Genomic DNA, 27,901 nt, shown 5'->3' on the forward strand with positions numbered 1-27,901 from the left:
CCTAAATCTTGTCTCTTAATGGTATTCTAGGATCCTTTTTTTGTAGATATTGAAATATAAACAGTTAGAAGAAAGACAACTATGTACACAGTTTGTGAATAGATTATTATAAATATAATAATTATTATCGTTGATTTTATTGGATTTTTTGTTTTGTTCACCATTTATTTGTTCGAGTTGTCATTTTTGATTGCTCATTTTCCTTCTTCTGTTTGTGTGTGTGTGTGTGTGTGTGTGTGTGGTCAGTGATTGATTTTTGTTGAAACCTAGCACTCTGCTGGCAAAAGTAGTTTTCTGCTGTTTGTACAGATACAGCTCTTTAGAGGTGTTTTGATGAACCTGTGACAAAATGAAGGCAGAGTGAGTGAAAGGGAAGGGGAATGAAATGTTCTATGTCAGACAGTTGGTGTTGCTGGGAAACTGACGTCAAAATGATTTTTTTTTAAAAAGACCTTGTGAAGTTGGGTGTTGTGTTCATCATTTCAAATACTGTAGTGAAATCTAAGTTCGATGTAAGTATTTGACCATTCAGCTATTTGGGAAACACAAGTAAGAGATTAACTGACAAAAAGTGTGCAGGTGACCAGAACCCTGAAAGTATGGATTCAAAACAAAAAATATCTCCCAAAAATTCAAATATAAAAGCTAAAAAAAAATCTGAAATCATTCCAGGCATCAGACTTAGTAAAAGAAGATCTTTAAGCACTAAGAAATGGAAAAAGAACTCATTAAATGCTTGTGTCTCACCTGTACGGTAATGAAGATCACCATAAGCGATATTCAACCAAAACAGTACAGGCCATATCAGTGTTTGACTTTAAGCGCTGTGAGATGACGTTTTCTGTTTTTTGATGCATGCCAGCTTTCCTCACCCTGCTCCTCTAGTAGAGCCAGAGGTGTTGCACATGTCATCCACATGGGTGGGTTAGGGTTGGTTTCTGAGAACTGCTGTTCAGGACAGGCAGTGCCTGAAGGACAGAGCTTCTGAGGACTGCTTAAAATGTGTCCCTGGTGCTTTGAAAAGGGACAGGACACACTGCACCATCATCAAACAGGGCCCTGTGACGTTCTGAACATTTCTAAACAAACCCATGAAAAGAGTGAAAATCCTTGATGAGAGCTTCAGTCTGATGATAGGATATCTGCTGCTAAAAAGAGTTGTTTCCCTTGGCCCCTTGATTAGCTCTGAAACCTAGGCGGTCACGATTAGAAGGTATGCCTGCCTTTCTGCATTTGTAACAGCACAGATATGAGTGACCCCGTGAAGGTAGTCTGTAACAGCACAGATATGATCAGAATGTGCAGTACTAGAGTGACCCTTTGAAGATAGTCTGTAACAGCACAGATATGATCAGAATGTGCAGTACTAGAGTGACTGTGAAGGCAGTCTGTAACAGTACAGATATGATCAGAATGTGCAGTACTAGAGTGACTCTGAAGGCAGTCTGTAACAGCACAGATATGATCAGAATGTGTAGTACTAGAGTGACCCTGTGAAGGTAGTCTGCAACAGCTCAGATATGATCACAATGTGTAGTACTAGAGTGACTCTGAAGGCAGTCTGTAACAGCACAGATATGATCAGAATGTGCAGTACTAGAGTGACCCTGTGAAGGCAGTCTGTAACAGCACAGATATGATCACAATGTGCAGTACTAGAGTGACCCTGTGAAGGTAGTCTGTAACAGCACAGATATGATCAGAATGTGCAGTACTAGAGTGACCCTGTGAAGGCAGTCTGTAACAGCACAGATATGATCAGAATGTGCAGTACTAGAGTGACCCTGTGAAGGTAGTCTGTAACAGCACAGATATGATCAGAATGTGTAGTACTAGAGTGACTCTGTGAAGGTAGTCTGTAACAGCACAGATATGATCAGAATGTGTAGTACTAGAGTGACCCTGTGAAGGTAGTCTGTAACAGCACAGATATGATCAGAATGTGTAGTACTAGAGTGACCCTGTGAAGGCAGTCTGTAACAGCACAGATATGATCAGAATGTGTAGTACTAGAGTGACCCTGTGAAGGCAGTCTGTAACAGCACAGATATGATCAGAATGTGCAGTACTAGAGTGACCCTGTGAAGGTAGTCTGTAACAGTACAGATATGATCAGAATGTGCAGTACTAGAGTGACCCTGTGAAGGTAGTCTGTAACAGTACAGATATGATCAGAATGTGCAGTACTAGAGTGACCCTGTGAAGGCAGTCTGTAACAGTACAGATATGATCAGAATGTGCAGTACTAGAGTGACCCTGTGAAGGTAGTCTGTAACAGCACAGATATGATCAGAATGTGCAGTACTAGAGTGACCCTGTGAAGGCAGTCTGTAACAGCACAGATATGATCAGAATGTGCAGTACTAGAGTGACCCTGTGAAGGCAGTCTGTAACAGTACAGATATGATCAGAATGTGCAGTACTAGAGTGACCCTGTGAAGGTAGTCTGTAACAGCACAGATATGATCAGAATGTGCAGTACTAGAGTGACCCTGTGAAGGCAGTCTGTAACAGTACAGATATGATCAGAATGTGCAGTACTAGAGTGACCCTGTGAAGGCAGTCTGTAACAGTACAGATATGATCAGAATGTGCAGTACTAGAGTGACCCTGTGAAGGTAGTCTGTAACAGCACAGATATGATCAGAATGTGCAGTACTAGAGTGACCCTGTGAAGGCAGTCTGTAACAGTACAGATATGATCAGAATGTGCAGTACTAGAGTGACCCTGTGAAGGTAGTCTGTAACAGCACAGATATGATCAGAATGTGTAGTACTAGAGTGACCCTGTGAAGGTAGTCTGTAACAGCACAGATATGATCAGAATGTGTAGTACTAGAGTGACCCTGTGAAGGTAGTCTGTAACAGTACAGATATGATCAGAATGTGTAGTACTAGAGTGACCCTGTGAAGGTAGTCTGTAACAGCACAGATATGATCAGAATGTGCAGTACTAGAGTGACCCTGTGAAGGTAGTCTGGGAGGCCCCAGAATTACGGTGAAGGAGTCCCAGGGATTGGTAATGTTTTTAACTTGTTCAGAAGTCTTAACGGGATATCCAGCAACTTCATCCTAACTTACACTTTGAGTACTGTGCATTGTGCTGGTCTGTGGCAGTCGCCAATGCCTGGGACGTGCACACTTGGTACTTGGTTTGTGTGGCACCAGTCACGCACACTAGTACACACACATAAAAACAGTCAAGTCTCAATGTGGGTAAGCAGTACTAAGAAGAAACGCAAAACAGTTTATATGATACTAAATTTTTAAGATAATCCCTGCCTCAGTGTTCATGTTTTTAAATAAAGATTGAAATGTGTATGCATGTCAGTTGTGAGTGTAGGTTATATACATGGTGTTGAACCAAGTGATGTGTGTAGTATTTCACAATATCTGTTGTGGAAGATTTCCTTTCTATCCTCCCAGTGATTGACAGTGACATGAGTTAAGTGTGTTGTGTGATTTTGTTTTTCTTTCTGGCGATCATTTTGGAGTTTGTACATTGTTCAAGATGACTGTTCATTTTCAGAGTTAGAGTTGGATTATGTCAACCGGTCGCCACTTAAGTTAGCCTTCCTTTTCACTTTGCTTGCATAAAGCATTTTAAACATAGGTTCATGTTTGTTTTGGTTTTTAGTGACTAAAAAAAAAATGAAACATCTTGTGTAGACACTTTATGTTCTTGCCATGTGACTGATGACAGACAGTTGTTTTAGGACTGACTCATGTGAGGCTGAACAGTGCTTTGTTAAGGAGGCTCCGTTATAATGTTGTTTTTGATGTTTCCTTTACTGAATTACTATGGTATATGTGGAAAGCGTGTGTAGTTTAGTTTGCATTTAATTGGGTTGTTTGTGGAGTTTGTTTGCCTTGAATTTATAATAATGGTGGGGGGAAGGTTCCATGTTGGTCAGTGAGGATGGTGCTGACTGAGGCAATTCCGGATATCAACAGCTTAGAAAACAGCAACAGTAAAAGATCTCTCCGTTTCTGTAAGTATGTTGCTTTCTGTTACATGATATCATATATTTTCAAAAGGTTTATACCAGATTTAAGTATTGAATAGTAGTTCAAAAGTATGAAGAAAATTGCATATAATCCGATTTTTCTCCAGTGTTGTTGAATGGTGATGCTTGTTTTCATCAGAGTACTGATCCCCACTGGCAGTTTTCTACACCTGTGGGAGTGCCATGATTCCACTGAAACAGATTGTACACTTTGAACGCAGGTTGATTGATTTTTGTGTTTCTGTTGAACTGGTTTGTATGTAATTGATGAATCAATGTCTTGTCAGTGAACATATGATAATCGTCTCTCCTTCCTGCTCTTTCTGTACACTTTTGGTCTCTCTGGATCTCCCTTCTCTGTCTAACTTTTAAGTCTTATCTCTCTCACTGTCGTTGTTAGGGGATGGGGGTGTGGGGGGGGAGAGAAAGAGAAAGTGGTCATGCATAAGAGTGTGATAGCCTGTGTATAATACTTATCTGTGGTATTGTTTACGCTTAGGACGACTTGGGGGAAACAAGCTGCACTTTGAGACAAATACCTCACCCAGTTAATTGTGTTGGATTCTCTGTGTGTGTATGTGTGCATTTTTTCTGGGTCCTCTTTCCATCTGTTTCTCCCCCTCCACCCCCCACCCCCTTCCTGTCCTCCTCCTCTCTTCTTCTTCCTTCCACTTCCCCTCAGTGTTACATGTTGCTTTGAGTCTGACATGCACAGATGAAAAAGGCATGATGGCATGGTTCCTTACTGAGAGTCTTAGCACTGCCAGGGTTTCTTTCCTGTTAGCCCCTGGCTTGAGTTCCTGACAGGGAAACGGGGGAGGGAGAGAGGGAGGGCGGGAGGTGGGGGGGTGGAGTTGTATACTGATGCTAGTGAAGGTGCTGTAGCAACAGATCATATCCCACCTGAACAAGCTCCACCTCCCCATCCCCTGCAGCCTTTCTATCAACACCTGCTTTAGAACGTACCAAAGAAGCACCTGCTTAGGATTGTGGAAACCTGTGTTTTGGTGTCATATACTGCATCATTTTAAATTGATGCCCAGCTATGCCTGTCAGTTCACTCTGTTGGCCAAATTCCACGGCAACTCCTGCTGCTGAGACAGCAGACTGGACTGAAACTCACCTCTTTTCAAGACAGTTAGTAGCTGATATTGATCTTTAGGTAGTTTGTGAAGTAATATAGATCTTTAGACAGTTTGTGAAGGATCACCTGTTTTCTTACGATTTCCGCTCTTTCAAACGGCAACACTGTGGGTGGTCAACTCCAAAAGAGAGCCGGTTTTTTGATGTTGGTGTTGTTGTCCCATCCAACCTGGCCTGGCCTCATGCCTGCTGACTTCACGTTTTGTTCATGACAGCAGCATGTGTTCGCAGTGGCTTTTCTTTTCACCTTATTTGCCCATTTAGAGGAAAAGAGAAGCGTGCAGGAGTTCAGTTGAGGTGGACAGAGGAAGAGGAGAGAGAGAGAGAGTCGGTATTATGTGGAGGATGGGTTATGAATTACTTTGTTGACAGCCCCCTATTTTTTTTTAGTCCTTTTTTTTTTCTTTTTTTCTTTTAAATGACTTTGTGTTGACAGTCAGTCTTGTTTTAAAAAAAAAATTTTATGTGTACTTTATCTAAACATTAATTCAGTGGGCTTGTTCACAGTTCTGTTTTGTGTGTGTGTGTGTGTGTGTTTGTTTTGTTTATTTTAAAGATATATAAAAAGTCTAATTGACAGTCCTGATTTGTTGTTGTTTTTTGTTTTTTTGTTTTTTTTCTAAATGTGCAGAGAGAGACTTTGTTGACAGTTCTGGTTTTCTGGGTTTTTTTTGGTTTTTTTGTTTATTTGTTTGTTTTTTATTTTGTTTTTTTTTAAACATGTATGAAGTGACTTTTTGACAGTCCTCTTTTTTTTTCTTTTTTTGTGTGTGTGTGTGTGTGTGTGTTTGTTCACAGCATGTATCAAGATACTTTCTTGACAGTCCTTTTTTTGTGTATGTGTTGTTTTGTTGTTGTTGTTGTTGTTTGTTTGAAACATGTATGGAGAGACTTTGTTGACAGTGCAGGTTTTTTATCTGTGTGTAAAGGCTGCTTCACTCAACTCCACCCCTCCTCCTCCAACATGCCTTCATGAATGGCAGTGCTGCTTATGTGTGGTTTGATGACATTGTGTGGAAAGTGCAGATTTTCCCAAACCTGCATAATTAGAAAACATAATTGTTGCCTCCTCACCGACCCCCCCTTTTTAATCTTCAGTATGAACAGCTGCTCTCTTGGGGTTCAGGAAACAAGTGGAATAGCTTTCTGTTAACGTGTGTCTTTCTCTCTGCCAGTCTTCTCTCATATGTGTGCTTCACTTTGAAATCAGATGGTATTTGTCAAATTCATGACATGGGCAAAACTGACATGTGTGACATTTCTCTCTTTCTTTCTGAATTGCTCTTTCCCTCTCTGAATCTATCTGTCCGTCCGTCTGTCTGTCTGTCTCTCATACAAATACACATGGACACACACACACACACACACACACACACACACACACACACACACACACACCAAGATCAAGCTCTCTCTCTTTCACACACACACACACACACACACACACACACACACACAATACAGCTTGCATCAGATAGGAAATAGGAATTCAGCATCACTTCTGTGCGTTTGTATTTGCAAAAAAAAAAAAAAAGGTTCCTTGCTGTTCATTGAATATATGATATACTGTTTTACCAAGCACAACGAGAGCATTTTGGGAACACTAAAAAGAAACTGTGGGTTTGGTTTCCTGGTATTGAATAATTTTGTCCCAACTGAAATGGCATTGCTCTCAGGTGATAGGAATGTGTGCATGTTTGTGCAAGCACGCGTCCATGTATGGGTGGATGTTGGAGTTCAGTCTCTTTTGGTTTGTTGACCACTTTGTGTGTGGCTCTTTGAACATCATGTACATACATAATGTCATGTTTTTGGATGTTGTACAATTTTTTGCATACCGGTTATTGCACTGTACATAGCTTTTAGCATGCGCATTTCTCACCCCTGCCCCCCACCCCACCCCACCCCATCTGTAATCTGGCTCTGTGTGTGCTTGTGTATGCTTGATTGGAAGCAATGCAGATACCGGTAAACTGAGCACATATTTGTTTTTCATCACTTTGTGTTGCTGTGTAGTAATATTGGAAGTATTTTAGCACATAAGCTGTAACAACAATGTCCATGTATAACCCTAACAATAACTGGGTTGCAGCAAAGTTAAATCATGAGATATTTCAGTGTTTTTGTTTCTCAGTTTCCTTTTAATGTCACATACCTAATGATGTCTTTATCATTGTCTTTATGATAATGATGATGATGATGATGACAATGATATTGACAGAACTAATAAGAAATAATATCAACTTATAATGAGCTGATGTCTTGCCATGAAACTGCATGAAATCATCTTTGAATTTTTAACAGTTACGTACATCTAATGCAAGAGCAAATACAAAGTGAACAGAAGCATGTATACATAAATGTTTGAGTTGCTGTTGATTTTTGTCTCTCCTATGCATTGGCAGTATAATTTGAGAAAGGAAGATCAATATTTGTCAAAACGTGGAACTCAGAAAGGGATAAAACATTCTCTCTTTTTTTGTGTATCTTTTTATAATAGTGTCTACATCAATTTCCTCCGTAACAAAATTTCTTCTTAAATTTACGAGTGACATGCTGCTAAGATGAATCAACTAAGTCTTGTACTCATCTTTATCCATTTTTGTCTGATGCACCATCTAAACTTGTATTCTAAAATAAGGTTTTACAAGGCTAGTCCATCACACAGCAAAGACCAAATTTGTGGTGCAAATCAAAGCCAGTTGACTGACAGATTTCATTGCTTTGTGACTGGAGTACAGGTGAATGAATGTCATCTGTTCATAAATTTCTGGCCAAGTGTGCTTTACTGTTCTGTTATATTCAGAAAGTTGTATCAGGTGTGTGTGTGTGTGTGTGTTTTGTTTGTTTGTTTGTGCAATGATGAATCTGTCTTGCTGGTTGTAAACAAGAAAGAATAGTTTTCAGAGTCAATGTTAGATTTTATTCCATGTTTAGTATTTGTATATCATACACCGTGAACTGATCTTGTGTGAAATTCATAATCTGTTTATAATTGTATATGATAAGATCTCCATTTCTTTTTTTTTTTTTTTTTTTTTTTTGCCCTTAGCATTTTCCCCTATAGGATTTGCGTGTAAAAATAATGAAAGTTTTGATACTGATGTTAAGCTTTGTGTGTGTGTGTGTGTGTGTGTGTGTGTGTGTGTGTGTGTGATGGATATAAGCATGTGCAATTTGTTTGCATGTTTTGTGTGGACAGATTTTGAAAAATTACTATATAGGAGAGCCAGCCTGATGCCATTACAAAGCTGTTTTTTTTTGGGGGGGGGGAGGGTTGTTTGTTTTTTTATACTTTTCTTTATAGTCATTTTCTTCAATTACCTTCATTTCATTGCTGGGACTATAAGGGTGCTGTGTCTACCACAAAAGTTATTTTCCCAACCTTCAGTTCACTGTCCAGCAGTTGCTTGCAGATAACATTATTTACTTCATTGGAGTTGAACTGCTTTTGTGAAAATGTTGCCATTGACAACATGGTTGTTGTGCATCCTTGTGTGTGTGTGTGTGTGTGTGTGTGTGAATGATATGCCTTATGCTAATGGGGCCCTGTTTGTCTGCCTGGTCCGAAAGACAAGGACAAATCACCACTCGTACATTCAGTGCTGATTTGGGGAGGGACACACCGCCACCACCACCACCACCACCACCATTACCACCATTACCACCAGTGCCAGTTCAGACATGGAGTCTGGAGACTACCATTCCTGTGCAGGCACTTGAGTCTGCAGGCTACATCTTCACAGTTTGGAGAGAAAAAGACAGGCCTGAAAACAGCGGCAATTCATTGCTATCCAAGGCCATTTCATTACAACAGAGGAACAAAATATATTAGTGTGTGTTTGTGTGTGTGTGTGTGTGTTTCTAAGAGAAATAATCTTAGTTTGCTGTGGGTGAATTCAGGATTAACCTCACTAGTTATAGAAGGGAATGTGGGATTTCATTGGTGCATGCGTATATATATTTGTAAGTGATGACTTCAGATTAAAACTACTGTATGAATAGCGGCCCTGCCTTCTGGAAATTCTGTGCTAGAAATTTCCTCTTTTGTATCGCTCTCTTTGTTTCTGCCTTTTTTTTTCTTCCTTCAATGTTGTCTCCTTTTTCTGCCTTCCCAGTCCATTCCCCTTTCTTTTTTCAAGCAAGCCTTGACACTTTTTTTCTTCTTTCCCTCAGTCTATGATGTACTGTCTGTGCTGTTTTGCTCTGGCGATTTGGTAGTGAGATGTAAACACTGGGGTCAGCACTAGCTGTCCATCCTGCTTTGTTATTTGCCTAGATGGCCTTTTTTATGTATTTTTTGTTTGGCTTTGAGTACTTTTTCTTCCTTTTTTTATGATAATTTTATAACTTGGGGATGATGAATTGGGGGGAATGGCTGATGTCATGAGCACTGGCGTAATCTTATTTGCCCTGAGGAGCTAAATGGTTAAGATAATGTGTCATGAACTGTGTTTTGTAGGTTTATCTTATTTGTGTGTGTATATGCAACAGTAATGTGTTTAACGCAGTTGGACATTAGTGTAGTTGGGCGGTCCTGATATGTCCCTGTGGGGTCAGCTGGACATTTGTGTAGTTGGGTGGTCCTGATATGTCTCTGTGGGGTCAGCTGGACATTAGTGTAGTTGGGTGGTCCTGATATGTCCCTGTGGGGTCAGCTGGACATTAGTGTAGTTGGGTGGTCCTGATATGGTTCTGTGGGGTCAGCTGGACATTAGTGTAGTTGGGTGGTCCTGATACAGCCCTGTGGGGTCAGCTGGACATTAGTGTAGTTGGGTGGTCCTGATAGGGCTCTGTGGGGTCAGCTGGACATTTGTGTAGTTGGGTGGTCCTGATATGGACCTGTGGGGTCAGCTGGACATTAGTGTAGTTGGGTGTTCCTGATATGGTTCTGTGGGGTCAGCTGGACATTTGTGTAGTTGGGTGGTCCTGATATAGCCCTGTGGGGTCAGCTGGACATTAGTGTAGTTGGGTGGTCCTGATATGGTTCTGTGGGGTCAGCTGGACATTTGTGTAGTTGGGTGGTCCTGATATGGCCCTGTGGGGTCAGCTGGACATTTGTGTAGTTGGGTGGTCCTGATATGGCCCTGTGGGGTCAGCTGGACATTTGTGTAGTTGGGTGGTCCTGATATGTCCCTGTGGGGTCAGCTGGACATTTGTGTAGTTGGGCAGTTCTGATATGGCCCTGTGGGGTCAGCTGGACATGAGTGTAGTTGGGTGGTCCTGATACGGCCCTTTGGGGTCAGCTGGACATTTGTGTAGTTGGGTGGTCCTGATCCAGGGGTCAGCTGGACCATAAGCAACAATAATAATGATAAGACAGTTGCTCATCAGCCTCAACATAACTGAGGAAAAAAATCATTTTGGAGAGGCAGGAATATATAGTGGATTTTGGAGCAAAGTATAAATATAGAGATGTTTTAAGATAAAGGTAATTGAAGAAAAATTCATTTTAGAAAGTAAATGAAAGAAAAAAAATCATTTAGATGATGTAAATTACTGTTTAGTACGTTGCAGTTTGATATGCCAAGAATATCATAAGAATGTATTAGCAGGTCAGAGAATTTAGACCATATTCATTTCTGAGCAGAAATAATGAACATCTGTTGTCTGCAACATGTATAAAGCAAATTTATTATCTTCTCCTTTTTTATTTGATGTTTCTTTGACTTGTGTGAACTTTTGCCAGCAGTTGACTTTGACTACACACAGAATATCTTGTCTCTGCCTTAATGATAATGATAGTGTGTGTGTATGGGAGGTGTGTGTGTGTGTTGTGGTGTGTGTGTGTGTGTGTGTGTGTGTGTGTGTGTGTGTGTTTCTCCTGCTGGTCTCTCCCTCCATGCCACCAAGAAGAAGAAGGATTAGAATGTGTGAATATTTTCTCTTTGCTTGCTTGGTCCCCTTGACCATATCTGGAGTGAATGCATTGTTTCAGCATCCACATGCGCACATACACACACATGCATGCGTGCAGATATGTGTAATTACTAATGCATGAACACACATTTTTATTGTGAACTAAAACATTGGAGGCAGATAGCAGTCAACCAGAATTAGGCATTTTATGAGGATGCTGCTGTTGATGACCAAGCAGAGGGATTCTGAACTGTTTCTCTAAGTGAAGAGGGATGGCAAAAACCCTCCAGCCTTGTGTTACCACTTCCTTTGACTCTGTCTCTCTTTCTCCCCTCACAAAGATAATGTGTGCCACAGGCAGTTAGAAAAGGGTTTTTTTTATTTTTTTACCTGCTTGTAATGTCTTCCTCTGTTTGGATGGGAGGAGGGGGTGGTGGAGGGGGTGGGGTAGATGGACGTTTCAGCTGTGAATAGTATCCTGTCTTTCAGGAAATTGTGTACTGTGAAATGTCCTCATTTCCATCACTCTCTTACTTTTCTGCTTTTTCCTTTTTTCTTCTTCTTTTTTTTTTTTTTTTTTTTTTTAAATTAAAGAAAATTCATTCAGTCTTATTCCTTTGCATTATTGTAATGTTTTCTTTGGAAGCACCTTGATCTCCATAAATAGAATTATATATTATACCATGGGAGTGCACTATAGAAAGGATTATTTTTCCCTTTGTGGTCAATTTACCTGTATTTTTGTTGGAAAGTCTCCTGTTTTTTGTTTTGTTTTTTTGGTCTGTGGTATGTTTGCAAGATCACTGTTCTCTGACAGTCAGGTGACACTGGTGTTGGCACAGCTGCCCAGCCTTCTGTGTTATTTGCCTGTCTTAGGATGTCGTTTTTCTGGTATGCTGGGTCTACTTTTTTAGAAATTCTTTTTTTCTTTTTTTTTCTTTTTTTTTTTTTTTTTTGAAAAAAATTTTTCTTTTTTTATTATCAGAAGGTGATAGATGAAGCAGAATGTGTGGTGCATTCGGCACTGCTTAAACTATCAAGTTCAGTGGTGTAGTCACCGATTAATTGATTCTGTGGTTTATGATCTGCGTTTGAGAAGCACCATGGTTTTCTTTTTTTTTCTTTTTTAGTTTTTTTTTAGGGTTTTTTTGTTTGTTTTTTTTCTTTTTTTTTAAGGAAGATGTGTTTATAAGTTTGTAGCCCTGACAGGGCTCAGACATTGAGCCGTGCTGTCTACAACCTTACATGAATAGAGTGAACCAATCAAGAAGACATACAGGGCAGCTCCCCTTCAGGCTGCAGTCAGTGTTAAAGGGGAATTATTCCCCCTGCTGTTCTCTGCAGTCACACAGTATGATTTGAATGAAGATGTGAATGCGTTTGAATGGCTTACCATCCTAATTTGTATTTGTTGCTTACATGATGAATGCTAGCTGCTTTGTTGCTTTTATTTTTTAATTTTTAGGAATGGACTGTTAGGTTTGTCATGTGTATGAGTCATGTATACTTTGATATTGTGCAAACTATTGTGCTGAGCTACACACATTGTTATGACATGCCTGATGCTGGTCTCTGTAATTAAAGTATACCATGGTGTTCATATTGTCTTTGTGCCGATGCATGTATGACCGTGGTGATAAATGGGTTGAAAGTCTCGTGTGTCAGTATTGAGGCGTGAATTTGAAAGTCATGTCTGTTGAGGTTGAGGTATGAAATGAAAGTGATGTATGTTGGTATTGTGGTATGAATTGAAATCATCTTTACTCCTTTAGGAGCATGGAGCCATTACTAATGCCAAGCCAGCAGACTCAGCTTGGGTCAGACACACTTTCACAACTGGAATATCTTGTGATTTTATTTTTCATGACAGGTCTTTGTTTTTTTCGGGTTTTTTTTTCTTCAAACGTTTTATTATTTCCTTGGTGTTTCCAGTCAAGGTCTTGATGCATGTGAACAAAACCACAGCAGCAAAAGAGCTGTCTCCATTTGAATTGTGTGGAAATTCCACATGGATAGGCGAATAAATACATACACAAAAGGTGGAGGTTGGAGGGCATGAGCTTAATGCTCAGCTGTAGTGCTTCATCTTTGTGAAAGATATCCATGATATTTCAGCTGTAAAAGCAGTTCACTTCAACTTCTGTTTGCTGGAATTTTCACTGTGGGTCTCAGCATGACCACCATTGCCAGTAAAGTTCTGGATGTTTTTATTTATTTACTTTTTTTCTGTAATTTACAGAATAAAAAAGGGGGGGGGGGGGGAGAAGAGCAAATGTATCAGTTGCACTCATAAAGAAAAAGAAAAGGATGAGAATCACATATATGCACTCATCTCTGGAATGCAGCTGCAGACACACATACTTACAAACATTAACGTACACACACACACACACACAGAGTCTCAAGAAAAGAGTAAGAGCAACTTCATCTTTTATGAAAAAAAAAAATCATTTCTGCTCTCTCTGTCTCTGTGGAATAATATCACTGATAGTGAAAAGACGCTAAACTAAAGAACGAATGAACAGTCAAGTTATATTTTATTATTCCACAGAGACAGAGAGAGCAGAAATTATTTTTGTTGTTGTTGTTGTTCATAAAAGAGGAAGTTGCTTTTACTCTTTTCTTGGTCCTGGACCCACCCCCACCCACCATGAGCAGGTTAATAAACAGTCCATCTGGAACTTTTTATTAACCTCACATGAGAAGGAGGAGGGAGGGTGGGAATAGAGGGCAGGAGATGGTCTGATTGGTGTGATTACCACCCCTTCCCCAGACGCTGTTTCTAAAAGGGCCACCAGGGTGGTTATTGATTGGACAATAGTGTGGCAACCAGAGCTGCTCTCGTTCACTTCCAACTCCATTTCCACCTCTCCTCACGCAATGCCCATTTCAACTTTTCTCTGTCTTTTCCCCAGTGTTCATATGCCTGTTCTCCCTCCCTCCCTCTCTCTCTCTCTCTCTGTTCTCTCTCTGACTCAATGTTTCTCTGTGTTTTTTGTTGCTCTCTGTCTGTCTGTCTGAATCTTTCTCTTGTGTTTATGATGGTTTCTCTCTTTTTCTCTGTCTGTCTCAATGTTTCAATCCTTTTCTCAGTGTTGATGTTTTATCTATCTGTCTTTCTCCCTTTCTCTCTCTCTCATTCCCTCCCTGTCTCTTTTTTTGTCTTGCTCCGTTTCTTCGTATTATTCTTTCTGCCTACCTGTTTGCTAGCTCTTTCTTTGTCCTGTGTGTGTCTCTTGCCTGCCATCTCATCTGTCTGTCTGCCTGCTTGGTTCTCTCTCTCTCTCTCTCTGTCTCTGTCTCACTCTGTCTCTTTTTGTGCCTGCAGTTCTGTCTTGACTGTCCTTGTGCTGTCTGTCTGTCTCCCTGGCTCACTTTCTCCACCCCCCCCCCCTTCCTCCCCCTCTTCTTATGCCTTTCTCCTCTGTCAGTGTCATATTGATATCATTACATCAACATCAACATCAGTTTTGCATGAAAAGTTACAGCCTTGAGAAACAGCAATTAACCACCACCCACAACAATTCATACTTTATATGGGCAGATATATGTCTGTACAACACTTGCACAACACCGCAAAATTCACATCCTTAAAGTGATCCAGCTGAAAGCTGAAATGGATCAGATCATACATCTCTGTTCCTTAATTAAGGGACAGGGCATATATCTGACCAGATGTTTCGACCCAACAGCGAACATGTTATCTAGCAATACTGACAACGAGTTTTTTTTATTTATTTTTTTTCAAGCCAACATTTCAGTGACTGCTGCAAGGGATATCAATGATCCAGAAATAAAGAAGCACATTGCTCAGTTTTAGAGGAAATATAATAGAAGTAGGTTGAAAAGCAGCAAAGACCAAACAAACGAGAAAACAACAACAACAACAAAAACAAAAAAATACACACATGACAGAAACACAATGAAATCCCCTTCAGTTTGGTCAGGCAAATAGAGGACAGGGCCAAGAAAATCGAAAAACAACAACCAAACACACACACACACACACACACACACACACACCGCCCGCTTTGGTCCCCTCAAAAAGTTCTAGATATCCAACGAACTCAGTTGATTTCAATTATAAAGCTTTGACTCTCTCATTGGGTTCCAAAAATTGTCGATTGATTGCTGGATTCTCTGAACACCTGCAACGGAACGAACGCTGAGGCACGACGCGAAGTGAGAGAGAGAGAAAGAGAGAGAGAGTTTAAGTTTGTCGTCTGCTTTCGACTCGCTTCGGTGCACGCTCGTGTGTTGTAGCAACGGCCTCTTTCGCATTCTCATATTTTTGCGCCATTGTCTGTATTTTCATAAATCATGCATTTCATCAAACCAAACATGTAATATTGGCATGAATTGTTTAGTTGTAGCTATTGAATAAGTTGTATGATAAGTTGAATCCTGTCAAGTGTTGTATCTAAGTGGAAACAAGAAACTATATTCCCCCGTGGATTAATTTTTAATGGACTTCCTGTGTGAGTGATTAGGTGTTTCGTGTCCCGTTGGGGAAAGCGGGGTGAAAAAATCATGAAAACTTTATACACCGCTGGCTAATGACCTGATTCTGTTTTCCTAGGAAGAAGTGAGGTAAGTGAGCAGCAAGCTGTCCGTTTTGTGCCTGTCGGCTTCAGACAAGCTCAGTGCCTGTCGTCATGTTAAATTGATAGCGCTTTGCCGCTGAGATGAGCCACGGGCATGGCTGTGCATTTCTGATGTGGAATCAGCTCTCTTGGCGACGCGTTCGCACGACTTCGTGACAGATGATTAACTGGGACGTGACTGTCATCTCGGCGCTGTTTGTTTCTGATAAAGATCATGATTTGGGAAATGCCCGATAGAAGCTGGGGAGGAAAATCGATCTTGGCAAGACAGAGTGGAAGAGGGGAGGTCGAGGGTTGGTGGGTGAGTTTCAGATTGAGTTAAGACATGGAGAGTGAGAGTGGGTGGGATCGTTTTTGGAGAGGAAAGATGAAGGATCAGGATTCATATGTATTATAAAGAGGCTGCAAATAATATTTGTAATATATTGTTTGCAAATGATATTTGTAATATATTGTTTGTTTTTGTGTTGCTTCACTGCAGTTTTAACATAACATTGATCAAAATAACCTGTTTCTGACACTGCATGTTGGTATACATACAGACATACCATATTAAGGATCAGGGGATGGGATTGAGTTGAGGTGACACCCAAATCCTTTTTGTTGAATCCCCAGGGGATGTGATGGGGAGGTAGAGAAGTTCCACTTGCAAAAAGAAAAACTGATTGGAAGGGGGAGGAAGAAGCAGAATGTGTGTCATACTTATCACCAGTTGGAAACTCATCGTCAGCCATATTATGACTTACCTGGAAGAAAACAGCATCCTTGGAGACGAGAAACGTGGCTTCTGCAGATTGTACTCCTGTGAGTCCCAGTTCCTGGAGTTCTTTGAGGAGTTAACCGCCAGCCTGGATAGGGGTGGACAGGTGGACGTCGTGGTGATGGACTTTGTGAAAGCCTTCAGTAAAGTAAATCATTTGTTGCTCATCCATAAGCTTAGTCGCTACGGTATCTGTGGGTCCATTTATTCCTGGGTGGCCAGCTTCCTGCGGGACTGGCGGCAGTCAGTGGTGGTAGATGGAGTGAGATCGTCCTGCACGGCAGTTAGATCAGGAATTCCCCAAGGAACAGGATTAGGACCGTGCCTATCTACATAAACGATCTGCCGAGTAGAGTGCAGTCACACACGCGCCTCTTTGCTGATGATACGATCATCTGTAGGCTCATCCTCGCCCCTGAAGACCATGACACCCTGCAGGAAGATCTCCTTGAGCTTGAGAGGTGGGAGGAGGAGTGGGAGATGCTGTTTCATCTGGATAAATGTGCAGTCCTGACCTGCACCAACAAGCGCTCCCCCAGTGTCTCAACCTACTCCCAGCACGGACAGCCTTGTAAGATAGTGTCCCCCGCAAAATACCTAGGAGTTACCATCCAGAGCAATACAAAATTTGACATTCCTATGGATAATATTATTACTTCAGCCAGCAGGACCCTCAGCTTCCTCAGATGTAACCTCAAAAGAGCGCCAGTTACCACCAAGACAATGGCGTACAAGTCACTGATAAGACCCATACTGGAATACACAAGCTCCGTCTGTGATCCAACAGCACAGAGGGACATCAACAGATTGGAACATGCTTCCCGAGGATGTGGTCTGTGCCCAGTCCTCTGCCACCTTCAGGCAGTGGGTGGCAGCACACGTTTAAATCCCCAGCCAGCTTTTTTTCTTTCTTTTTTTCAGTCTGGTTAGCAACCCCAAATGTCAATAACAGTCAGACGGTTGACTCTGGGCATCAAAGGAATGAAAATGAAAATGAAAACCCATTGGGGAAAGAGATGAGGGGGAGGTAGTGGGAAAATGGGAGCAAAGAGATATTGCTTCAGCATTGGCATCCATTGCTTAATATTTTTTTTTATTTATATGTAAAAAAAAAGAAATAAACAAACAAAAAAAACCCCAAAGAGTTATCATGTGGGATGAGATGATGACAGGTTGGAAAACATCTATGCACAGTGTAAGAGATTAGGATTGAGAATATCAAGCAGCCAACAGATCCACTGGGGGCAACAACAACAACAACAACAAAAAAACAAACAAACAAAAAAAAGCCGGGGGAGGCAGGGGGGTGTTCAGCTAACATCACATAGTCAGTCTGCATTTTGTCAACAAATGTAAGGCAGAGCACACAAGGTGTTCTTTTATATTTTCCTTGTGCTATTAGATTTGAATAAATGTTCACTTTTGATATGATTGTTTTACTTTAAAATGGCAAACATACAATTGGAGAACTGTTGTTGGTCACATAGCTGTCTCACAACAATAGTGCCATGCAGCAGGTTGAATAGGAAAACAACAATAGAAGATGAAGAAGGAGAGGAACAACAACTACAAATGATTACAAACAACCATGTTGAATCCATCTTGTGTTAAAAAAAAAACCCACAAAAACAAAGCAAACAAACCAAACTTGCGGAAAATAACACCAAGCCTCTTATCACAAGGTTGGCAGAGCCAGGAGGACCAGCCACTGACTGCTCTGTTGTTGTTTACTGTGATTTATATTATGTTTTTTTTTAACATTATTTTGTCAGTGAGATATTCATTCCAACAATCATTATTTTTATTGTTGTTTTTTTTAAAATACAGCAGGGATGGTCTCCCTTCAGGCACAGCCTATGAGAGAGTTATTGAGATCTGTGCAATGAATATAAAGTGTGTTTTGAAATGTGACAATGTCATTGATTTTACTATCCAAAAAAAAAAAGAAAAAGAAAAAAAAAGATAATAGAAATTGATAATAAAATAATGAGAAAAAAAAGAAGAAGCAAGAGTTGTTTGTTGAATTCCCCCCAGAGGAAATCTGATTACCAGAATAACATTCTTGTCATGAATGGCGGCAGGTTGAAGTTACTCCTATCTCCACAAAATCTTTTTATTTTTTCTTCCCTCTGTCCATAACACTAGGACACATTCCTCTTTTACAGAGATGCGCTTTGCACCGAAGCTTACGTTCATCGCCACTGGTTATCAAAACTTGAGGGATATCTATTTTCATTAGTACCTAAGATGCTTTCACACAGCTATGGACAGATATTTGTTGTACTTGTATTTGTGTTTCTTTTTATCACAACAGATTTCTCTGTGTTAAATTCGGGCTGCTCTCCCCAGGGAGAGCGCGTCGCTATACTACAGCGCCACCCATTTTTTTGTATTTTTTCCTGCGTGCAGTTTTATTTGTTTTTCCTGTCGAAGTGGATTTTTTCTACAGAATTTTGCCAGGAACAACCTTTTTGTTGCCATGGGTTCTTTTACGTGCGCTAAGTGCATGCTGCACACGGACCTCGGTTTATAGTCTCATCCGAATAACTAGCGTCCAGACCACCACTCAAGGTCTAGTGGAGGGGGAGAAAATATCGGCGGCTGAGCCGTGATTTGAACCAGCGAGCTCAGATTCTCTCTCGCTTCCAAGGCGGACGCGTTACCTGTAGGCCATCACTCCACTAAATAGACATTTAAATAAAGCACATGTATCCTCGCATGCATGCAAGCATTTTTGTGCTTGATGCACACACAAACACATCTTCATACCCTTCCTAGCACGCATACACAAATGTCAGTCTCCCCCCCCCCCCCCCCCCCCCCCCCCACACACACACACACTCCAATCAGAAAACCTCTCCCTCCTTTACTTCTTCCCTGTCCCTGGTCTTCAGAGATATCAGGTGCAGGAACACATGTCTGTCTCTTTCTCTTTATTTGCCTTTGTTGCTCTCCATTCCTCTCCCCTTTTCTTCTTTCATTGTTTCAGTCTTTATTATAGTTATTATTCCATGTATGTCTCCCATGATAATTTTTTGGGGTGCTTTTTTTTTTCCCTCTTTTTTTTTTTTTCTTTTTTTTTTTAAGTTATAAATTCATGGGTTTCTATGTAAGTGCATTGGTTCTAGGAGCTAAAGTGTTATTATGTATGTGATTGTGGACTGTGCTTTTCTGTTTTGTGTTTCCTGCGCTGTGAGTCTCAGTCCCCGCGCCTCCCCTTTTGCTTTACTGTCTCTCTCTTTCTGTCACTTTCCTGGTCTCTCTGCCTGCTCCCTCAGCCTGATTATCTGGCTGTGTCTGTTTTTCAAGGAGAATTAATCAAATCAGAAAGACGTTTCACAGATCCAAATACAAAGATGTATTCCAACATCAGAAAAACAGCTCTTCTTGTGTATATGATGTACCTCATTTTTTCTGCCTCTTTTTTTTTTCTTCTTCTTTTTTCTGTTTCTACTCTAACCCACACACTTTCTGTTTTTCCTTCTCCTTTTTTTTTTTTTTTTTTTTTTGTGTGTGTGGTCTTCTCTCTTCATCTCTGTTCTTCCCTTTCTTTCTTATTTGTACTTTATTTTATCCAGACCATTTTTTTTCTTTCTTTCACAATTGTAGATGTTCATTGCAAGATGTATTGTCCTGTTTCATCACAAAGATAGAATGACTTGAAAAGTGATGTCTTTTTTCCCTTCTGGCTGCCCAACCCGTCCCCCCGATTCCCCCACCACCATCCTCCAACCTCTCACAGCTCCCAACAGGTGAAAGATGGAGGAGGAGAGGGAGGGGCAGACACAGGGGGGAGAGGAGGAGGAGGGGGCACCGCCACAGCAGCAGCAGCCACAGCCACCGCCCCAGCCACCAACTTCGGACGACAGGCAGGCGGCTGCCACTCAAGCCTGCGACTCTGACAACGAGCAGAAGATCAAGATGGACGAGGCCAGCTCAGAGAAACAGCAGCAGCTGCCGTCATCGAACCAGCCAATGACGGAGGCGGAGAATGAGAACGAGAACCCCTCCCTCCCAGCGGCGGAGGAAGGGGGGGAGGGGCAGAGTGCCCGCAAGACGCCCGAAGAAATGCCGGGCAGCTCCCGCCCCCACAGCTCCACCAGCAGTGCCAGAGCCAAGAGCAGCGGCAGCGGGGAGATCATCTTCGAGGCCAAGAAGAAGAAGAAGCGGGGCGGCTCGGCTGCGCCGGACGATGCCTACACCGTCACCTTCACCGTCAGCATCGCCATGGCAATACCCACCGGTGAGTGTCTCAAGTCACAGGGTTTTTTTGGTTTTTTTAGCAGGCTGGTGGATTTTTTTTTAGCAGGCTAGTGGATTTTTGTCAGTTTGCCATGTGATTAGGGCTAGGGTTGTGTCAGTGTTGCAGGGTAGGGTTGTGTCAAACAAAAAACTTAACTGTTGCAGGTGAAGGTTGTGTCAAACACTGAGTGTTGCAGGTGAAAGTTGTGTGTCACACACTGAGTGTTGCAGGCAAGGGTTGTGTCAGTGTTGCAAGCTATGGTTGTGTAAAAAAAACAACCCAAAAAACCCCAAACACTTAAGTGTTGCAGGTTAGAGTTGTGTCAAACACTGAGTGTTGCAGGTGAGGGTTGTGTCAGTGTTGCAAGCTATGGTTGTGTAAAAAAACAACAAAAAAACAACCCCAAACACTTAAGTGTAGCAGGTTAGAGTTGTGTCAAACACTGAGTGTGGCAGGCTAGGGTTGTGTCAAAAGCTTAGTGTTACTTACAAGCTAGAGGTGTGTCAAACTGAGTGTTGCAGGCTAGAGTTATGTCAAAAGCTGAGTGTTACAAGCTAATGATGTGTCAAACACTGGGTATTAGAGGCTAGGGTTGAGTAAAAAAAAAAACAGTGTTGCTGGCTAGAATCTTTCTTTTATTGAGTTTTTTTTAAGCAAGTAGATTTTCAGTCATTGAGTGTGTACTTGATTTACAAGGGGACAGATTTGTTGTGTTGGGGCAGATTTCTGTGTGAAAAGAAATATCTGATGGTGATTGATATTTCTTGATTCAGAAAACACTGATTATCCATTATTGTAATTGGTAAAAGGTTCTCAGCATTGATTTCACTGATAAAGATAATTGTCAAGCAATGATTTTTCTGGTCAGCAGTGTGTATTGATATGATAAGGAAATTTGATGTGAAATATGTTCCTCATTTTGGTTGACTGTATTATGTATGTAAAGTTTTAAATTCTTGCTAATCCAGGTTTTGCACATAATTATTACGATGTTATTTATTTCTTCTGTCTCTGAAACGGATGTCCTTGGATGGTTTGGAGTGACCACTTACAGTGCTGAGTGTGTTGTTCTGGAACACAGGGTTTTGGGCGCTAATTAGTTCACTTTGTGAAGGGATGTATTCTTTTGCGCTGGAGCGTGCTTGCTTTGTGTTTGCCCACGCGCGCATGTGTGTATGTGTGTGTGTGTGAGTGTGAGTGAGTGAGTGAGTGAGCGTATATGCACACACACACACACACACACACACACACACACACACACACACACATACACACACACACACACACATACACACACACACACACACACATACTCACACACACACACACACACACACACACACACACACTCACACACACATACTCACACACTCACACACTCACACACACACACACACACACACACACACACACACACACACACGCACTCACACACACATACTCACACACACACACACACACACACACACACACACACACACACACACACACACAAGTGCAATCAAATCAGGTCTGTATTGCACCTTCCGCCCCCAGCCCTCCCACTCCTGATCCCTTATCTCTCCCATGTCCCCTCCCACCCCCCCCCCCCCACCTCCTCCACCCACAAACAAACCCCTCACTTCCCCCAACCCACCTCACAACCACCCACATCCCCTCCACCCCCCACCCCCACCCCCTCCCCACACACCCTCACCCCCCCATCTTGTTATTCCACAACTGGTGGAACAACAATACTTCCCCAAGAGGAATCAAAAGCAGCCCAGGGTTTGGTTTATCATTGACATGATTTCTGCCCATTGATTAACTGCCTTCAGGTCTGTAGAAGCCAAGCAGCATGGAGGAGTGGGGGTGGGGGCTAGGGGGGGCGTGGGGGGTGGATGGGAGGCAGGGGGTGGGGTGGATGCAGGGGAGAGAGAAGGGGACTTGGGGTGGGAGGGGGAGGAGGTGGGGGAGGCAAGAGGAGACTAGGAGTGGTGTTGATGAGGAAGGGCGGATGGGAGGGGGAGAGGTGGGGAATAGAGGCAGGGGGGGTGAAGGGGGAGGGGTGGAGGGGGGGTGGGGAGAGGATAGGGTGTCCCCCACACAAGGGAGGAAGCCACCAGAGCCCATCGGAGTGTTGTGTTTCACAGACACATCCATCTCCATTTGTGGGCGCCCCCCCCCCCCTGTTTCTCCTCCTCCTCCCCACCCCACCATCCCGCCACCCCCCCCTGCATCCCCACCCCCACCATCCTCTACATCTCCAGCCTGTTTGTTTTGTTCTCCTCCCCTGACAGTGTGTGGCTGCCTGCATGGGGAGGAAAGGACAGGGGAGGAGGAGGAGTCCCCCCCCCCCCACCCCCCACCCCCTTCCTTTCTCTTTACTGCCCACTCCCTTGTCCTCCGTTAGTCCCTCCCAGTGTCACAGCCACCAACGCTGTCCCCCCCCCCCCCCCCCCCCCCCCCCCCCCCCCACCTCACCCCATTCCACTTTCCCTTCTGTGGGTTCATCCTTCACTGGTCTTTCTGTGACTGCAGAATGAATGCTGTTCACTTTTCCCTCGCTCTCTCTCTCAGCAGGTTTTTAGTTTTTTTTTGTTTTGTTTTTTTGTTTGTTTGTTTGGTTGTTTGAATCAGGGAAAGAATGAACTGATCTCTTGTCTGTAGAAATTGTTCCAGTGGTGCAGAAACGTTTTGTTGTTGTTGTTGTTGTTGTTGTTTTGGTTTTTTTGTTATGAAGAAAATGATACAAATCAGGATCATGTTTCCTGATTCAGCACGGAAAAACACAAACCAGACTCATCTCTGGCAGAGTGTGTTATGATGGCTCTGGAGCTGACAGCTGGTTAGACTTACTCTGTGTATGTGTGTGTATATATATCTTTTCTTATAGCCAGGCCTATGGCACACAGCTGCATAAGGCCTAGAAAACTGTAAATTTTGGTCCCACAGAGCCTAGATATTTCAAAACAAGTAAAAAAAACAACAACAAAAACTGAAAAACGGCTGGAAATGAAAATTAGGCACAATCAGGTCAGTTGTTCATCAGTGGATTGGAAAACAAAACTGACCAGAACATAAACATAACTATATATAACACACAAAGTTCTACAGAATAACAGGCATACAGACCAAAACTTGCCAGTGGGCACTCGCACATCCTTGGCACAATGTAGAATACAACAATGTAACAGCGCCCAGTTATCAAATCCAGAAAATGACATCAAATGTTCAAGGCTTTCTGGAGAAAAAGAAAAGGTGAATTGACCCTACCATCTTCTGCCATATCCACCGGTGCCAGACTTTTCAGCCAGGTTTGGCGAAACGGTAGAGAAGTGGCTTCAGCGCTAACTCCATCACCGGGGTAAAAGAGAAAGCATGTGCTGGGCCTGGACACTTTTCTGTTTTCCACGGTAATATATGTTTTGCAACTTGTCTTGCCAGTGTTTGAAGAGAAGGAGAAAGCGGAACCCCAAGGTATTTTCATCTTCCAAACTCGAACTTCCCATTTCTTGCTGAGACTGTGTCTAAACTAGTTTCCTGCACGCCATCGTCCTGGGGCGCTCATTAGCTGGCCCCCAGAGACAGAGGCAATCTCTCCTTCATCACTGACAAATTGCTTGCTGCTCAATTTTCTCTGCCCCTGCAAAGCCAATTGTCTCTGCTGTCCTAGAGAGACCGCCTGCCTCTGATTACCTCTCCTTTCCCACTGCTGTAGTTTTAGAGCAGTTTGTTTCAGCAGTCAGCTCTTTGTTTGTCTTTGTTTTACCCCCTGTCTTTCTCTTCCTCTACCCTTTTTTTTTCTTTTTAAGCATAGTCTTAGAGGAATCAGATTGACCCTGAGTGATGTCTTGTTTGTTTGTGTGTGTGTGTGTGTGTGTGTGTGTGTGTGTGTGTGTGTGTGTAAGTTGGCAAGAACATGCCAGTCTCCGAGAGAGTGCTTATGATGCCAGTTGTTAGTCTATATGTTCATGCTTGTTGTGCCTTGTTGAGAAAAAAATTAATTGTCTCGGAATTGAAAAGACCATATTTTAAGTTCAAAGAATCTCCGATTCATAAAGATGAATATTACCTATTTCAGGTATAATGCCTTGTTTTCAATGGCTTTGAGCAGAAATTTCAATTTAAAAAAAAAAGGTCATAGAAAAGATTTATGAAGAAAGAAAATCAGCCATTGGCCTGTTACATTTTCACAGTACTTTGTTTTGGGAAATGAATGATATAAAAAAAAAAAAGTTGTTCCAGTCAAGCCTGGTACCTTGACACAAGCAGGTCCTGTTTTTTGAAACTAAACAAGGCTGTCCATGTTTTGGTTTAAAAAAAAAATCCTAGCACAGTAAACTAACATGGTGGGGAAGAGTGGGGGGGGAGGGGGAAGAAGGGGGGGGGGCAGGGGAAGGTGGGGGCGGGGTCCCTGTTTTGAGCCATGATGCATGATGAAACAGAAGGAGAGAAGGGGGAAAAATGTTGGTATGGCTTGTCACTCCTCATCCCTTGCTGTCAAGGGGCTCAACTCCCTGGAGTGCCTCTGTCATTCTCTCTCTCTCTCTCTCTCTCTCTGTGTGCGGCTGTTGAATATTCATGATGTAATTATAACTGCCCACCCTGGCTGCCGTTTAGCAGCGGTGGCTTCCAGTAGTGTAGTCTGTGTTGTTTGACGCCTCACTCACTGTTCACAAACTGATTGCCGCTTTGTAGTTTTAGTGGTGTGCTGCTTGGATCAGTAGATAGATCTACAGAGGACTCTGCAGCTGACTTTCTCTGTCTGTCTTTGTTTATTGGGCTTCTCTCTCTCTCTCTCTCTCTCTCTCTCTCTCTCTCTCTCTCTCTCTCTCTCTCTCTCTCTCTGTGTGTGTGTGTGTGTGTGTGTGTGTGTGTGTGTGTGTGTACTTTGGGGGAGACAGGACTTACTTTGTGTGAGGTGGGTGCTTGACTTTGTTGGATGAGTGTTGGCTGAGAGTATATATATGTATGATTGTATACATACACACTTCTTCTCCGTTCGTGGGCTGCAACTCCCACGTTCACTCACATGTACAAGAGTGGGGCTTTTACGTGTATGACTGTTTTTACCCTGCCATGTAGGCAGCCATACTCCATTTTCGGGGGTGTGCATGCTGGGTATGTTTCTTGTTTCCATAACCCACCAAACGTTGACATGAATTACAGGATATTTAACGTGCATATTTGATCTTCTGCTTGCGCATACACACAAAGAGGGTTCAGGCACTAAGCAGGTCTGCACATATGTTGACCTGGGAGATTGGAAAAATCTCCACCCTTTACCCACCAGGCGCCGTTACTGAGATTCAAACCCGGGACCCTCAGATTGAAAGTCCAACGCTTGAACCATTCGGCTGTTGTGCCCGTCATACACACAGAATAGTGTCTTTATCTGTCTCCTGATTTCTCCCCACTCATGTCAACGTTTCACAGCTTGCGTTCAACTTCAAGGAGGTCCACAAGTACACAAATGCGTGCTCGCATGCACACACACACACACACATACGTGTGCACACACACACACACACACGCACACACACACACACACACACACACACACACACACACACAGACGTTTCTTTTTCTTTTTTGTCTGCTTTTTTGTTTCCTTTTGGGAGTCTGATATCACATACGATAGTTGGCATTTGACATAAGTTCAAGATATACCACCTGTCCTCGCACACATACCACACATGATTGTATGCACGTGCACACACACACACACCACACACAGGGTACACATTGTGCATATTTTTTTTCTTTCTTTTGCCTTTCCCCATTCTTTTTTCTCTCAGGTTTGCTAAACGGTTGACTTCTTTTTTCCCCCCCTTGTGGACCATGTATTATACAGTATGTAAGGGGCTGGGATGTATTATACAGTGTGTAAGGCGCTGAGATGTAATATGCAGTATGTAAGGGGCTGAGATGTATTATACAGTATGTAAGGGGCTGAGATGATTATACAGTGTGTTAGGGGCTGAGACTGGTATTATACAGTATGTAAGGGGCTGGGATGAGATTATTATACAGTGTGTAAGGGGCTGAGATGTATTATACAGTGTGTTAGGGGCTGGGATGTATTATACAGTATGTAAGGGGCTGGGATGTATTATACAGTGTGTAAGGGGCTGAGATGTATTATACAGTGTGTTAGGGGCTGGGATGTATTATACAGTATGTAAGGGGCTGGGATGTATTATACAGTGTGTTAGGGGCTGGGATGTATTATACAGTATGTAAGGGGCTGGGATGTATTATACAGTGTGTTAGGGGCTGGGATGTATTATACAGTGTGTAAGGGGCTGAGATGTATTATACAGTGTGTTAGGGGCTGAGATGTATTATACAGTGTGTAAGGGGCTGGGTGTATTATACAGTGTGTAAGGGGCTGAGATGTATTATACAGTGTGTTAGGGGCTGGGATGTATTATACAGTATGTAAGGGGCTGAGATGTATTATACAGTATGTAAGGGGCTGGGATGTATTATACAGTGTGTTAGGGGCTGGGATGTATTATACAGTGTGTTAGGGGCTGGGATGTATTATACAGTGTGTAAGGGGCTGAGAGGCAGGGCTATGACATGTATGAGTGACCTTGACAGTGCTAAGTTTTCTTGGCCTTAAGGATGTTCCGAAGTCTACACTAATTCCTTAGACATAGGGAAGTTCTTTCTTAACACTGAGCAAACCAGTGCTGCTAAGACCGCTTGTGCAGCCCAGCCAGTGAGTGTGAGTGTTTTGGTTAGGAGAGAACAGCTAGGAGAACAGCACCGTGAGATGATGATTTTCAAACATGTGCTGAAAACCAGCGACTGACATGCTGGCTGTAGTCTTTTTTCTTTCTTTTTCTTTTTTTTTTTTTCCCCCCCAGCTGCAGTTTTTTTTAGCTTGTGTGTTTCTTTTGGTTCTGACTGCTTTAGCTGTGCACATCTTTTTTTTTTTTTTTTTTTTGCTTATTAGAAGAGATAGAGAGGGCTGGCTTGAGGTGGACTCTGTATTTGTATGGGCTGTAATTGATTGATGAGCTACAACTGTAAGTGAGTTAGTGCGCCAGTGTTCTTTCTTTCTGTAATTTACTGTCTTTTCACTTTGAGTGATTTTAGACAACAGTGTGTGTGTGTGTGTGTGTGTGTGTGTGTGTGTGTGATCAAGTTCGCATGGAAATCCTCAACCCAGGCTGTGACTTGTGTTCAGTGATTGTAGAAGGATGCTGTTTTAGTTTTTAAGTATTTATGGGAGTGCATACATTTCTTTTCTTGGTCTGCAGGATTTTTTTTTCCCTTGTGTGCATTTAAACCT

General features: G+C 42.3%; 2 protein-coding genes across 4 annotated transcripts in view; both read left to right on the top strand.

The window, feature by feature from the left end:
• The first annotated feature begins 15,493 nt into the window (after positions 1–15,493).
• The window catches only part of LOC143299450 (uncharacterized), a 65,804-nt gene continuing 53,396 nt past the window's right edge, over positions 15,494–27,901 (top strand). For 2 of the 3 annotated variants that reach the window (XM_076612657.1, XM_076612659.1), the window contains exons 1-3: positions 15,494–15,599; positions 20,116–20,616; positions 24,043–24,075. In XM_076612657.1, coding sequence (XP_076468772.1) covers positions 20,133–20,616; positions 24,043–24,075 — 517 coding nt within the window. In that variant the 5' untranslated portion in view covers positions 15,494–15,599; positions 20,116–20,132. The remainder of the gene's footprint in view (positions 15,600–20,115; positions 20,617–24,042; positions 24,076–27,901) is intronic. The other variant, XM_076612658.1, reaches the window with a different exon arrangement.
• On the top strand, positions 16,351–17,259 carry LOC143300024 (uncharacterized). Its single transcript, XM_076613580.1, has 2 exons — positions 16,351–16,635; positions 17,161–17,259. The coding sequence occupies exons 1-2, from the start codon at positions 16,351–16,353 to the stop codon at positions 17,257–17,259; spliced, it is 384 nt and encodes a 127-aa protein (XP_076469695.1).

This window comes from Babylonia areolata, chromosome 25 (assembly GCF_041734735.1).
Source record: "Babylonia areolata isolate BAREFJ2019XMU chromosome 25, ASM4173473v1, whole genome shotgun sequence".
NCBI classification, from domain to species: Eukaryota; Metazoa; Mollusca; class Gastropoda; order Neogastropoda; family Buccinidae; genus Babylonia; species Babylonia areolata.